Consider the following 14,199-nt stretch of genomic DNA (forward strand, 5'->3'; position numbering starts at 1 on the left):
TGATTATTTCCCACCGAGGCAGGCCCTTTCAGCATTGTCGCCCAGACGGCGACAGTCCCCGACACCGACGAGTCGGGCAAACAAGCGCCCCAACTCGACAGTGCGCATTCTTTGGGTGCTTCCCCCGATTCCACCCCCTTCATCAGCGGCTGCCTACCTGGCGCCGCGGCCCGACAGCGGCAGTGACGTTCGGACAAAGAAGCTCACTTAGAAGCGACCGACCACAGCCGCCACCCTTCGTTAGAGCGGGGATTAGCCTGAAGGCCATTCTCCCGACCCTGGCAAGATGACCGTTGGAGGGCAAGAAAACTAAGTCACCGACTTTCGTGGAAGGAGTGTCAACCCCCTGTTTCCGGATTGCCTCGTCCTTGCTTGGAAGGTGAAACATTAGATGCGGAGTTCAGTGAACAATACGACCCCACTGATTGGCCGCATCGAGCTAATCTGATTCCCTAGTCGGGTCAACTAGCGAACACGAATATTTTATAAGGAGACACCTTGCGTGCAGTGGTGTGTCCTGACGTGTTCTGAAATGAGCTCAGACATGTAGTGAGCTGAGACTTTCAAAGTGCTCTCCCATGGAGTGGGTTTCCATATTTGGAGCCACTGTAAATATGTTGAATAAACCCTTTTTTATGTCGCTCTTACTCCCGTACGTACGCTCTGGCTGAAGGACCACCGGCCTAAACCCTACCCGAGTCCCAACAAACTGGATGGCAGCGGTGAGATGAATCCTAACCCCGAGCCGCGAGCAACTGGACGGCCGTGATGAAATCTACCCTTCAGCCAACGCAAGTCGCCGGCATCTCGTTAGCGACCAACTGGATGGACGCGGTGGGATGAATTCTAACCCCCAGCCGCGAGCAACTGGATGGCCACGGTGAGATCGACCCTTCAGCCAGCGCCAGTCGCCGGCATCCGGTTTGCGATCAACTGAATCGCCGTGGTGAGATGGACCCTGCAGCCAACGCCAGTCACCAACAACTGATTCACGAGCGACTGGATGACAGCGGCAAGATGGAACCTGCAGCCAACGCCAATTGGCAACTGGTTCGCGAGCGGCTGGGTGAACGCAGCGCATCATGACTGCACGGTACAGGGTGAGTGCCTGGCTTTTCGCTTGAGTCATCGAATCATTTAGCCTAGACTTTCTAGAAACCGATGGAGCGTGTACAACTGCCCATTTTGATACTGTGGTTGTTGCGCATCTCAGCAGAAAGCAGCTTTCAGCATAGATCTGAACCATCTACTAAAGCCAGACCTAATACTTGTGTGAGAGTAATCGGGAAGTGAAGAACTACCGTAATTCGTATCAATTACAAGCGGCCCAGGGTTTACGTCTTCTTGGAATTGATTCGATGCGGTGGAGCAGTACTTGGGGACTTGGTGCTACTTCTGTGCATAGCCGTTTGGTTTTGCTATATATTCCAGGCTTCAAATTCTCTTGGTAAAACATAATTGAACCACTGGTAGTTTTCTTACTTGCATTGCAATTTTTGCGGGTTTTGCAACAAGTATTATGGAATAGCTGAGCCAAAGCCTAAAGTAGTGACCATGGACCTCATGGATTTAATGAGAGCTCGCTTGTTGCAGTTGTGTGAAGAGCTCGATGTAGAGGTAGACGAGGACAGGTCAGAAGCCGAAATTAGAACAATTTTAGAAAGCTACTGGGATCAGGAATACTTTGAATACTTCGGCAACTCAATTCTAAAAGAGCAGGAACAGGAAGCAATTGAGAATGAGCAGGAATTGAAAAGACAGGACTGGATTAGGCAACAATACGAAGAGATAAAATCTCTCAATCAAGACATTGAAAGATAGGAAAAGGGTTTTGAAGTGAAGCAGCAGAAATGTCAGGCACCCGTAGAAGTAGCGCACGGAAGGTGCGAAAGATTAGCACGCACGGTTCTAGCGACGGTAGAAAGAGTGGTTGACCTTAGTGAGCCTAAATGTACGTTCACAGGTGATGCCAGATCCGTTGACCGTGGCGTAGCTGTTGAGGAGACCGTTAATGGTGACCGTATGAGCGCGACGAGATACTGTGCCAATGGAATCCTAGAGAAGCAGCTAGGCCAGCTGTGGATGATTTGGCACAGTTATCCAGGGAGTACGTTGCGAAGGTAGCTCTTGCAGAAGACCGAACTGGCCCCGAGTCCTCAGACAATAGCACCAGTGCAGAGTCCAATAGGTCAGGAAAGTGCGCTAAAGCACAATGTAGGCAGGGCAGTGCAGTTGTGGACAGCTCCCATGTATACGAGCTACTTTGCGCAAATGAAAATGGCTGCATTGTTCCTGAGTGTTTGAAGCTCTCCGCCAGTCGAGATAGCATTGAGAGGAATGATTTACCCGCAAATAATTCAGACTGTGCGGTTGAGATGGAAATAGTGACCGATGAAATAAGTGCCGGGCAGCACGAGATTAAAGCGGAAGGCTTGAAAATGAGCACTAGTAATTTTGCTAGGATGAAATGGCGTCGGAAAGTCGGGAATGCGGCAGACAAGGCAACGCGGCCGAACAAAGGCGCTAAACCCAGTCGGGAGTGCAGTCAAAGAGTTCGAACGGCGCGTGTGTTCCTTGAAATGTTTTCGAGCAAATCGCGTACGAACCGCCGAAGGAGGAAGAAAAGAAAGGGCCATTCGGCGCGAAAGTGGACAAAAGCGAAGGTGGGGTGGAGGGGGCAATTATGTTCCCCCTCTTTGTGTTCTTTTCGAGGCATGCTAGGCGTCACACAGGATAGCGAGTCGGTAAGCCGACGCGAATGGGCCATACGCTGCAGTAAAATCGCAGTCCTATGTTCAGAAGGCATGTTGCCTGTTTGTAAAGTTTCAGCGGTCACCAGCGTGGAGAATGACCTATGTGTCCTTTGTGTTCTCTCGTTAGCACAAAGAGCCCTCAGGCCGCGCCCGCCTCGAGTACGGCTTAAATATATGGCGCCACCATAGCCTGCTCGGAATGAAAAACGACGCAGGTTTTGCGGCAACATAGTTTTGTTTGTTTCTTTCTTGTGTTTGGTTAAATGTTTTGAGATCTCCGAGACTAGAGATCATTTCGATGTGCAAGTTTCGAGCTTTGTTTAAGTTGTTTGTTTTAGAAGCTCACTGATGTATGTTTGAAACTTTGTTTTTTCGACGTGCCTTCTTTTTTTAAGTAGATAGTCAGTCTTATTTTTTTTTGTATGTGAGATACGCTTGCAGTGTCAGGTCCAGGCTATTTGTTTGAAGCCTTTAGTGGTGCGCTTGATTATCCCTTCACTTTTTGAGACATGTTCGCGAGCCTTGTACTGTTAGCGTGTAATTTACGCAAGATTCTTTTGTTGTTTCTTTAGTGTGTGTCCCATATGGACAAGAGAACGAAATTGTTAGCACGTGATTCGCACGTATTACATGTGAGTTTGTCCGCAAAGTTAAAGCGACTCTGACAGTACATCCATGATGCAAATGTTCCTCTCAGTGGCACTAGTACGTGCGATACTAGTGGATGCAAGACTGTTCACTGCGTTTGTGCTGCGTATGGTACTTAATTTATCATTTGTTGAGAGCATTTTCGAGTATTCTACCTGTGCTCTCTGCGGCAAGACGATCTCGTTTTGGTGAACTCAGAGGTTCATGAGAGCTCGCTTTGGCGGCACCAAATTTTGCGTCCAAATTATTGGGAGAAACAAGGCCTTCTGGATACAACTGAATTTCGGGCGCTTGCACACCATGTGGCGCTTGGTCACTGGGAATGACTCTTCCGTATCGGATATTGCGAGAAGGTTGCACAATCCTGATCTAATTTCAAAATTGCGGGCTTCAGAGAAGGTTTAGTGATTTGATGGCTGCTTTGGTGCTATTATTAGATAAGGGCAGGTGCGTTGATTTGTTCGCTAGACCCGACGGCTCTTGGTGCGAGCAAGGTGATTTCCTGTGCCCTGTGGTTCGTGTGTGTGCTTGTGTATTCCCAGGGAGAAGGCCACAAAGAGGTTAATGCTGGGACCTCATGCTCGAGGTGTCATTGGCCATCATTTCAAGAAGAAACCCCGAGCTCTCGACAGACCACCGACGCTTCGGCCAACCTGACAGCTGGTCACCCTCAGGTTGGATCTTCCGGCGGGGGAGGAGTCTGTTGCGTCCCGAATCGGCCGGGCGCATTCTTTGATTATTTTCCATCGAGGCAGGCCCTTTCAGCGTCGTCGCCCAGACGGCGACAGTCCCCGACACCTGACGAGACGGGCAAACAAGCGCCCCAAATCGACAGTGCGCATTCTTTGGGTGCTTCACCCGATTCCACCCCCTTCATCAGCGGCCGCCTACCTGGCGACGTGGCCCGACAGCGGCAGTGACCTTCGGACAAAGAAGCTCACTTAGAAGCGACCGACCACAGCCGCCACCCTTCGTTAGAAGCAGGGATTAGCGTGAAGGCCATTCTCCCGACCCTGGCAAGATGACCACTGAGGGCAAGAAAACTAAGTCACCGACTTTCGTGGAAGGAATGCCAACCCCCTGTTTCCGGATTACCTCGTCCTTGCTTCGAAGGTGCAACATTAGAGGCGGAGTTCAGCGAACAATCCAACCCCACTGATTGGCCGCATCAAGGCCATCTGATTCCCTAGTCGGGTCAACTAGGGAAGACGAATGTTTTATAAGGAGGCACCTTGGGCGCGATCTTGTACGCGTTCCAAAATGGAACGGAGGCGTTCCGTTCCATCGAGCCGCACACGATTGGTCAATTTGAATCGCGACGTTCAAATTAATCAATCGTGTGCGGCTCGATGGAACGGAACGCCTCCGTTCCATTTTGGAACGCGTACAAGATCGCGCCCCTTGAGTGCAGTGGTGTATCCTGACGTGTTCTGAAATGTGCTCAGACATGTAGTGAGCTGAGACTTTCAAAGTGCTATCCCATGGAGTGGGCTTCCATATTTGGAGCCACTGTAAGTATGTAGAATAAACCCTTTTTTATATCGCTCTTACTCCCGGACGTACTCATCCCTTTGGCTGAACGATCACCGGCCTAAACGCTACCCGAGTCGCAACACTACCTTGCTCGAGAAAACCAAAAGGGTGCCGGCTATTGCGAAAGGCGCCACAGACTGGTTAAAAACGTGTCTACACCCTGAACAGCAGTGCTGGTATGGAGGCGCCCTATTTTCGCTCACCGGCGTTTTTCTTATGTGCACCCACTGCACAAGCCATAGTTTGCAAACTCCCCACATCCTACCGGAATTCTGTGTCGTCATACAGTGGTCGGCGTTAATTGGCTGTCCTGCAGTCGTTGCAATGCCGTTGTCGTTTTATCGTCCTTACTGCAATCTCATATTTCGACGCTCCTCATGCCGTCACGATTAAGCCGTCGTCATCATCCCATCGTTGCCATGCACTCCTCGACATCCAATTGCCCTTATGGTGTGGTCGTCGCGCTATCGTCGGTACACCATCGTCACCATTTTAGAATTGTCATTCCATTGGCGTCCTCCCATCGTCGTCTTACGGCATTCGTGGTTGCGTCGATGTCATTCGTTCTTCTTTCTCCCATCGTTATGACATTGTCGTCGCCATACAGCCGTCATCATTCCGTCACGGTATGGCCAACTCAGGCAAGCGAGTGCCAAAGCAATGTAGGCTAATCTCGGAGACAGTGTACCTTCCATATTGCAGAAACAATGGAAATTTCAAAAGAGCCGTTACAGGGTCTGAATTAAAAAATTGACCCATGGGGTTTTATTACCTGCCAAAACCACGATCAGATTATGAGGTATGCCGTAAAGGGGGACTCCGGATATTTAGACCACTTGGGGTTCTTTAACGTGCGCCTAAATCTAAGTACACGGGTGTTTTCGCATTTAGCCCCCTTTGAAATGCGGCCGTCGTGGCCGAGATTTGATCCCGTGACCGTGTGCTCAGCAGCCCAACACCATAGCCACTGAGCAACCAAGGCGGGTAGGGGGTCTGAATCAAACTGCGCGCAACAATGCAGTGCATCGCTTCAGTGCTTGAATGCTAATTGCTACAACGCAGGCAGTCATTGTGAGAAAGCTTATGACATATTTTTTTAGACTCATAGGGATAGTAAGGGGTGACAAATAAAATTTCCAAAAAAGAATTGAGGTAAAAAAGATGAGATACCTATTGGAGGAAATACAGCAGATAACGCAGGTAGCAAAAAAATGAAGTTCAACCAGTGCGCACTGTAAAGATCAGCGTGCGTGAATTGCCATATTGGCAGACGGGCAAATAGGCTGACACATCCAAGAACGAGGTTTGGTGCACACCACATTCCCGTCTGAGGGCCATAATTGATGAGGCGCCGTTGTCCTGCTCCAGAACCAGCGCTGGGCCAGATTTACTCCAAAGCGTTTGACAGGCCAGTGCGTTTCACACATGCTGCGGTGGCGCCACTGCAGGCCAAAAGCCAATGTCGTTTCTGACCTTTGAGCAAATCTATTCTTGCGTGTGGCATCTGGTGCAGAGCATCACGTTTGTTGATTTGCGAGATCACCGAATTTACTCAGCGACCTCTTCGACCTCTACGACGGGTATATCCAACCCTCGAATTAGTAATGCTACCAACAGTACCTATGACGATTACCGCGATTCGTGGAATAATGAAGCCAACATAACTGATTGCTGAAGTGCTTAGCTCTAAGGCATTACTTTTTTATAGACCGTGTATTCAAGGGGAGAGGGGAGAAGGTAGGCAGAGAAAACTGGTTACATAAAACAAATAAGTGTTTGTAGAGTTCATCTTTCTCAATAAGGAAGCCATTGAAAGCGATGCTTTCTTTGACTCTTCCTTCGACTATTCCACTGCTGCTGCTGTTGTCCGGCACACCACCTTGGGGTCGTTCTGAGCGGGCATATGCATGGCAGTAGTTTGGTAGACAGGAAGGTGACTGGAGAAACTCATCTGGCCTTTCCCTCCCATCGCCACAGTTCTACCTGGAGCTCCAGTGGCGTAGCCAGAAATTTTGTTCGGGGGGGGCTCAGGTTAAAGCGCGGCCTCCTCCTTATAGAAGTTGTCGAGGGATCAAATACATGAATAATAACTGCATTGCCAATGCCATTGTATATTAGATGCTGCAAACGAATTATTGAACGCTACGCACTGTCAAGTAAAATATGTATTTTTTCATAAAAGGATATATTCGGATGCCCTCAAAATTCTGGCAGAAATAACTGATATCAATGCGGCCGCGTTTTTTTTGTCTATTTAATAAGATAAGAAAACATCACACGGACATTAGAACTATATCAGTTCGAAACCAGCAAAGCAGTGTATACAGCTGATATGAAGAACGTAAAGGCCATGAAATGAATAAGTTGAGGACAAATATTTTGATGAATCTTCGTCATTCAAGAACCTTGTTTACATTTTTGAACATATGCAACGGCCAGCAAAAAACCTCAATGACGCTGTTCCTCGTTGCAATAGATTGCGCAGGAGCAGCTGTTACCGGTCGTATATTGTAATTACGCCGAGATTATGCTCGCAACAGTGAGTAGAAATGAAAAGTAGGAGAGAGAGAGAGAGAGAAGTCATAAGGGAAAGGCAGGGAGGTTAACCATGCTGAGCCCGGTAGGCTACCCTGCACGGGGGAAGGGGGAGAAGGGATTGAAAGAGAAGCAAGAGAGAAGTTCACACGTTGCACATTTACAGTTAAGCGTTCATCGCTGAGTTTCGTCACAAGCGGTCATACAGGCTTGCGCACTTCAAAAAACACAGCAGCGCCTTTGTAGCCCTGCACACAGCAGACGCACGAGGCCACGCGCCCAAGATCTTTTCCTCCGTAAAAGGCCTGTCGTCTAAGTGCCCCAAAGCCGTCCGAAGAGCAATCCTCTCATCTTCGTATCTGTGAAAGTCACATAAAAGTAGGAGCTCTGCAAAATATACATTAGAAATGCGAAGATAGAATGGAATATACAAATGCGAAGATACAACTCGCTAAAGGGGAAAAAAGAGTCGCTGGAAACAAAGTTCACTGCTTGTATACACAACACCTCGCAACAAGATATTTAAATATACGTCTAAGTCTCCAATAAATTTACGTATTTAAGCAAACGTCACTGTATATTATGCGTCAAACAAGACAAATAAACACGTTGCGGAGTCAGAGATAGTAAACTTGGCGCACAGAAAGACAGATGATCTAGGCAAGAACAAAACTATGATCGCAGAAATCGTGATATGTACTGGGGCCATGCAGCGGTCGCGACAGCACCATACAGGTAGAATAATAGAGGAATAATGCAGAAATCAGTAAGAAAATGTGTAATTTAACTGCCTGCACAGCGGCAACAATTATTCTGCACCCAAAATAAAAGGATGGTTTTGCTTCGTTTCAAAAAAGAAGTAAAAGCAGGTAGCTAAAAAGGAAAGAAAAGGACAAACGAAAGCCACAGATGATGCGGCAAGTTACTACCCAATATCCGAGTGTGTTTTTGGCAAACGCCGCGTGGGCCGGGCTTTCAATGAGCAAGGTCGGTCAACATTGGTTATTGATGTCCTCGTAATTTTCGTATTCGCATGATAATTTTGATCATGATGCTAACTGGTAGAATAAACGGCTAAAATTTCTGCGGTTTTAAAAGCTAACGAACAGTCCTACGTTTTCATAATTACGAGATTATGGACGTGAAGGAACAGAGCTTTTTATTTGCATTGATTTTTGCTGCTTCGCTATCTAAAGGACAAACTTCTCTCGGTGGGGAAGTTGAGCGTAGCGGTCAATGACTTCGGTCACGTTGATGCCGACGTCTCTGTGGGTGCATAGAAGCACCAGTCTAACCATGCGTTCCACAGACATCGTAGAGCGCAAGTAGTTTTTTAGTAAACTCTTGTTAAAAAATATTCTCTCTGCGCTGGCAGTGGTCACTGGAAGGGTGACTAGAATCGGGAACAGTTTGTACACATTTACATAGAACCTGCAATCGCAAAGGGAGGGGGCATCTATTTCGGTGCTAAAACCTAAAAACACTCCCTCGATGTCGTTGGCATCCTTGTTTAGGTACATTGCACAAACAGTAGGCTGTTCGATTCCAGTGATGTCCGTCGTTTCGTCAGGACGTATGGAGAAGCAGCCTGCTTTTGCAACTAGGCTTTCTTTGATAATTTCGCCCCAAATTTCTATAATTTGGTTTTGTGCATCTGGGCTTAAATACGAGGCATTACTGGGGCAACTTTCCAAATGGTTCTTCAGATATGTATCTCCACAATCAGCTCGCATGCGAAGAAGCGCTCTGAAAATACCTGTATTTTCAGCGGGGCCTATGCTTAAATCCATAGGACCACTGTCCCTGTGGCCAACGAGAGCCAGACCTTGTAGCCCGCAAAAAGAATTTCCTCAATAATAGGCCATTTCCTTTCTCCTGTTTTCTCAAATTTTACTTTGCCTGCCCTGGTCCAGCTGATCGATCACATTGGGCACGCGTCCTGAAAATGTTTGGAGAAAATTATCAGCTGCTAGCTCACAGTCACGGTAATATATAGTATTTTCGTGCGAGTGGAAGATTGCGAGCGCGTGCTTCCATTTATGGAACGGCTTGGGTACGAGGGCTCCAGTGCACGCATGTTGGTCCAAGTTTATAACAGCATTAACCCCATAAAGTTCTAGAATTGAAAATCTTTTAAAGCACGCCTTTGGAAATGTCAGTGCACCTTTCGCGTCAAAAGTTTATGAGAACGTTACACCCATACAGTTTCGGAATTGCAATCCATGCACTCCATAGATTCCGCGGCCACTGCGACATGCCGCAACGCGCCCGCTCGCTATCGAAAAGCCCTTGAAAGTTTGTGCTCGGATGGGGCTCCTTGCGTTACGTGACCCCAGGTGCCCTGAAATCCACCCCAGGTGCCAAGAATCCAGTCCGAGTTCGGAATGCTCGTGCCAAACTGTCTTTCGAGCGTGAAAAAGACATTGTAGACAGAATGCAGAATGATTGAACATAGCTCGCCTACACGAACATGTCGCAGCCTATGACACTAGGACACCTGAACAATGGAACATTCTGCACTCAAGAACGAATTATGGTCAACAAATGCTTCGACATACACTTCCGACTTTACTCAATAACCTCGCCTTACGAGAAATAGACCTTCTGTCCTTATGCAGCCTGCACAACTACTTTCAGTCAAAGTAATCCTTGTTGTTTAATGAGTTTGTTCATATGCAATACTCTATGACTTTTCCCCCCTTTATTTGCTTTAGTTTATGCTGCACTGAATATAGTGCTATGTTATGTTTTTTTTCCCTATTTTTCTTCCTGTTTTTGTAAATTCACACCTTCCCATCTGTTTACTCACATGTGAGCGCCCGACGCCCTCTGTTGCCTTTGATGGGTTTTTGGGCTGGTCAAGTTGCCAGCGTGCAACTTTTTATCCAGAACCCCACCATGTAATTCTTTTCGTGGAAAATAAATAATAATAATAATAATAATAATAATAATAATAATAATAATAATAATAATATTAATAATAATAATAATAATAATAATAATAATTATTATTATTATTATTATTATTATTATTATTATTATTATTATTATTATTATTATTATTATTATTATTCCCAGCGTCGGTGGTAGTTTTGGTCGGCGGTGCATGCCGGCACGAAAAAATTTCGGGGGGGGGGGCTGAAGCCCCATCAGCCCCCCCCCCCCTGGCTACGCGCCTGTGGAGCTCCCTTGGTTTCAGCACAATACCATCTCCACTGCTGCTGTTAACCGTGAGCCCCGCTTAAAAGCAATAGATAAGTTGAAGTGCTTATCATTGTTCTAGCGCACAGCAGTTCAGAGAAGAGGTAGATAGAATGGTAGAGACGAGGTAGAGAGACGAGCTGGTAGAATAGACGTGGGTAGAATGGATGGGTGAACAACAGCTCTTCCACTCTTATGTTGCTGTTTGCAGTTATGGGGGGAGCTATATGTCGGGATAGGTGACGTAAGGAAGCCAGGAAACGGTTATACTAGACGCGGAAGCAGTTTATCAGTAACTGCATGAATTTAAATTCATGGTGTGGGGCAATTTGATTATACAATTTGTGAAAAATATAAACCGTGCAAATTTATGAAGCTCAGAACTGACGCAGGAAGTGCATCGCAAAGCTCAGAACTGACGCAGGAAGTGCATCGCAGAGCCACATTACAGCACCACAGTGTCTAGACGACACTACAAAAGCGGCCGCCCATCAAGTCAACACTTCAGTACCTGCCGCGCTAGTTTTGAGGTTATGACGTTTCTCTTGATTACGGGTTCAATCGCGAAGGCCGAAGCCGCATTTCAGCAGGGACGACATAGTATAAACGCTAGTGTACGTTGACTTAAGTGCACGTCATTCACAGCCACATTGTGAGTTCGCTCCGCAAGTCCCATAATTTATTTAGAATTTAACACTTATGCCACGTGCCATGCGCCGTGCGAGGCAGAGTAGTAACCTTCTCGCAGGCTATCAAGAATGACACGCAATAACACCTCAAGCAAACAAGTTTCGCGTTGTGTTCTCTGTACTACGTTGATAAACACTAGCGTTTTACACAATGTAACGTTTAGGATGAACTAACCAAACTCGTATTGAACTAAGAGCGGGAAAACCTAAAAATTCACCATCAACGTTACTGCCAGTTATCGTGAATTAACGAAAACAGAACCAAAAGCTTCCCTTATATTGATTCCCAGAGTGTGTTAATCCACATAATGTGCTTTTGTTTCCGACTTGTTGTTTAAATTAAATTTGGGCTTCTGCCGGAAGTTACTGCTTTGCGGTCATTTCCTTGACGTGAACAAATGTGCCCGCCAGGCCTACACGTTACAGTGATATTTTTTTCTTTCTTTTTCCATTGAAGTAAATCAGGTGTGGACTGCATGCTCGCCATAAGGGGGTCATCATGGTCACCACACTTTGCACAGGGTTGCTGACCTCGGTATCTTTGCCAACCGTAACCATAACGTCGACATTCGAAACGTTTGTCAGGGTTTGGTATGCGTGCTTTTACCAATTAGTTTACATACCCTGCCTCTATATTATCGGGCAGTACACTTGAGCAAAATTTAAGTGTATAGGTGTAAACATATTCACAACATCAAATCTGAAGTATACTTTGTTTCCTTTTCATAAGATGTTGAAAGTGTATGTTGTAACACGCGCGGGTAACAGTATGGGCTTCAAACGCAGTATTTCCTTGTTTTCACAAAGCCTCGCATTTTTCTTCACTTGCATTGTGTTTATTTCAGCACATATGTAGTTTATCAAGAAAACTAAAACAACTTACCTTATAAAAGCCTTAACTTGATCGCGGGTGCAAGTAGACAATGGGAGGAAGGAGTCTGGGTCTGGCTGAAAATGTTCTGCCATAATATATTTTGGATCATTCGGACATTTTAGGGCCCCAGGGCTATCTTTCAGGTGAACGGGTGCGGCTTTCGCATCATGTACTGCCCCTACACTGAAAAACGTGAAATTGAAGCTTCAAAAATTATTTTAAATAATTTGACAGCCATTGTCATTTGCCTAATGTTCGCAATTCGCAACCCAAAATGTACCTAACATTTGTGCCTTTTCAAAAATTCACAGATAATTAGGATTCTCTCTAATGCAAAATTTGAGCGCAGCTCTATACGTGTTTTCTTGTCCGGATATATTGGTTGGCGCGGCCATTTTGACTCATGCGGCACGTTGCAAACGGAGCGAAGTGTGGCGCGACCGCCTGGCTAATCTGGACATCGCGCGAGCCAGCGCGTGGGTGACGCGTGGATGCGATTCACAGCAGCCGCCACCGGTTGACGTCCCAGACAACGCGCGCTACTCTGGGGCCATCTCGGAGTGATCGTCGCCACACTACGCTTTTCGTTGGTCCTTCCACGCCGTGAAGATGGTTAGCCAGCGAAGCTGAAACGTGCAGCCCCGGTGTTAGTCACTGGGTAAACCCCGAGGGTGCATTGAAGTATTTCTCAATTATGAGGTTACACACTGCGACGGAGAGAACGACGTCACTGACGGTATGCCCGCTGTCCGCCGTTGTCGCTGGCGTTCGATGTGTTGAGTTTGCTCGGCGGCGTGGTTAGCAGCATTTGCCCGCCATTGCTGCTTGCCATTCTTCACAATTAAATTGATTCAAAATTAAATCTGTCCGTTAAGGTAAGACAACATATGGCTCATACCCCCTAAAGCAATGACTATTACCCCTGTAAACGCGGCCTCCCCATTACGACGACAGAAGAGAGGAGAAATTCTACGCTAGATTGATGAGCGGCAACGCTGCCAACTGTGGAAGAAGACAATGACGAACGCGGGCGCAGTGGCCCGAGTGCGTGCCGAGCTCGAGTTCGAGCGCAAACCGAGGGGCGCCAACGAGCCAGATGCAGAAGACGGCAATGCTCGGGCCAATGCTGATGATGGCAGTTTTCTGTACACAGCCGATTTCGCTTAGCCATATACGATTTTGCCTTGACATATAAAGCTTCGCTTTAAAAGAGTGTCTAGTTTCCGGCAGGTAGGTCGCTTGCCATCTGCTTGTCGCACTTTTCAGCGACAGAAACAGAATAACACTTACTAAACAATTAAGGATTTTTAAATGTATACTTGCGCCCTAAACAGACGTAATCAAATTTTTGTCGCTATATCTATATGCCATAATGCTACAAATTGCTGAAAATAAACTAAGGTTATAGCGAAACATCTACTTTCGCGAAAACGAACGCGCAATTGCTTTATTGGTTGGGGACCTGCTTCACAATCATCATCTACGTTGTTTCAATCTTGCTAGCGTTGCACATAGGTTCTAGTGTGACCTTCCGTATGTCCCACAGATAGACGCATTTATGTCTTATCAATGTCTAGCTCAGTAAACTGACTACAATATTTTTTTAGGATTTTATTTAGTCCTTGTGGAATCCAGTAGCTTCAGCAGAAAGCAGATGGCCATTGCTGGTCCTTTGCGAACTTCATATCGGACGCATGTGGTTGCTAACGCCGCTCAAAGGAAGCGGTGTTATACTGTTAGTAGAACAATTTTTTTTATTCCAATGAGCGTAGTTAAGTGATAACATTTGAATGCCGTAGCTCCGCTGATGCCCTCGTAACTTGCATATATACACTGCACCACCATGTGAATCTATGTCCTCATAGACACACGATTTCGAGGCAGTATTGAATCCATAAGATAAGAGATAGAGGTTTAGTTCTATTGCCTTGTTAACTTTTGAAGTTAATCTCCACCACGAAAATGT

The 14,199-nt window shown here is 46.6% G+C and overlaps 2 protein-coding genes across 2 annotated transcripts in view; both read right to left on the reverse strand.

The window, feature by feature from the left end:
• Positions 1 to 14,199, reverse strand: part of LOC125940100 (venom metalloproteinase antarease-like TpachMP_A) — a 212,640-nt gene that overhangs the window by 116,199 nt on the left and 82,242 nt on the right. The window lies entirely within an intron of this gene.
• Positions 1 to 14,199, reverse strand: part of LOC125939842 (venom metalloproteinase antarease-like TpachMP_A) — a 121,162-nt gene that overhangs the window by 25,593 nt on the left and 81,370 nt on the right. The window contains exon 8 of the mRNA XM_049655321.1: positions 12,243 to 12,416. Within this exon, the coding sequence (XP_049511278.1) occupies positions 12,243 to 12,416 (174 nt within the window). The remainder of the gene's footprint in view (positions 1 to 12,242; positions 12,417 to 14,199) is intronic.

The sequence above is a fragment of the Dermacentor silvarum genome, chromosome 9, assembly GCF_013339745.2.
Source record: "Dermacentor silvarum isolate Dsil-2018 chromosome 9, BIME_Dsil_1.4, whole genome shotgun sequence".
Lineage (NCBI taxonomy): Eukaryota > Metazoa > Arthropoda > Arachnida > Ixodida > Ixodidae > Dermacentor > Dermacentor silvarum.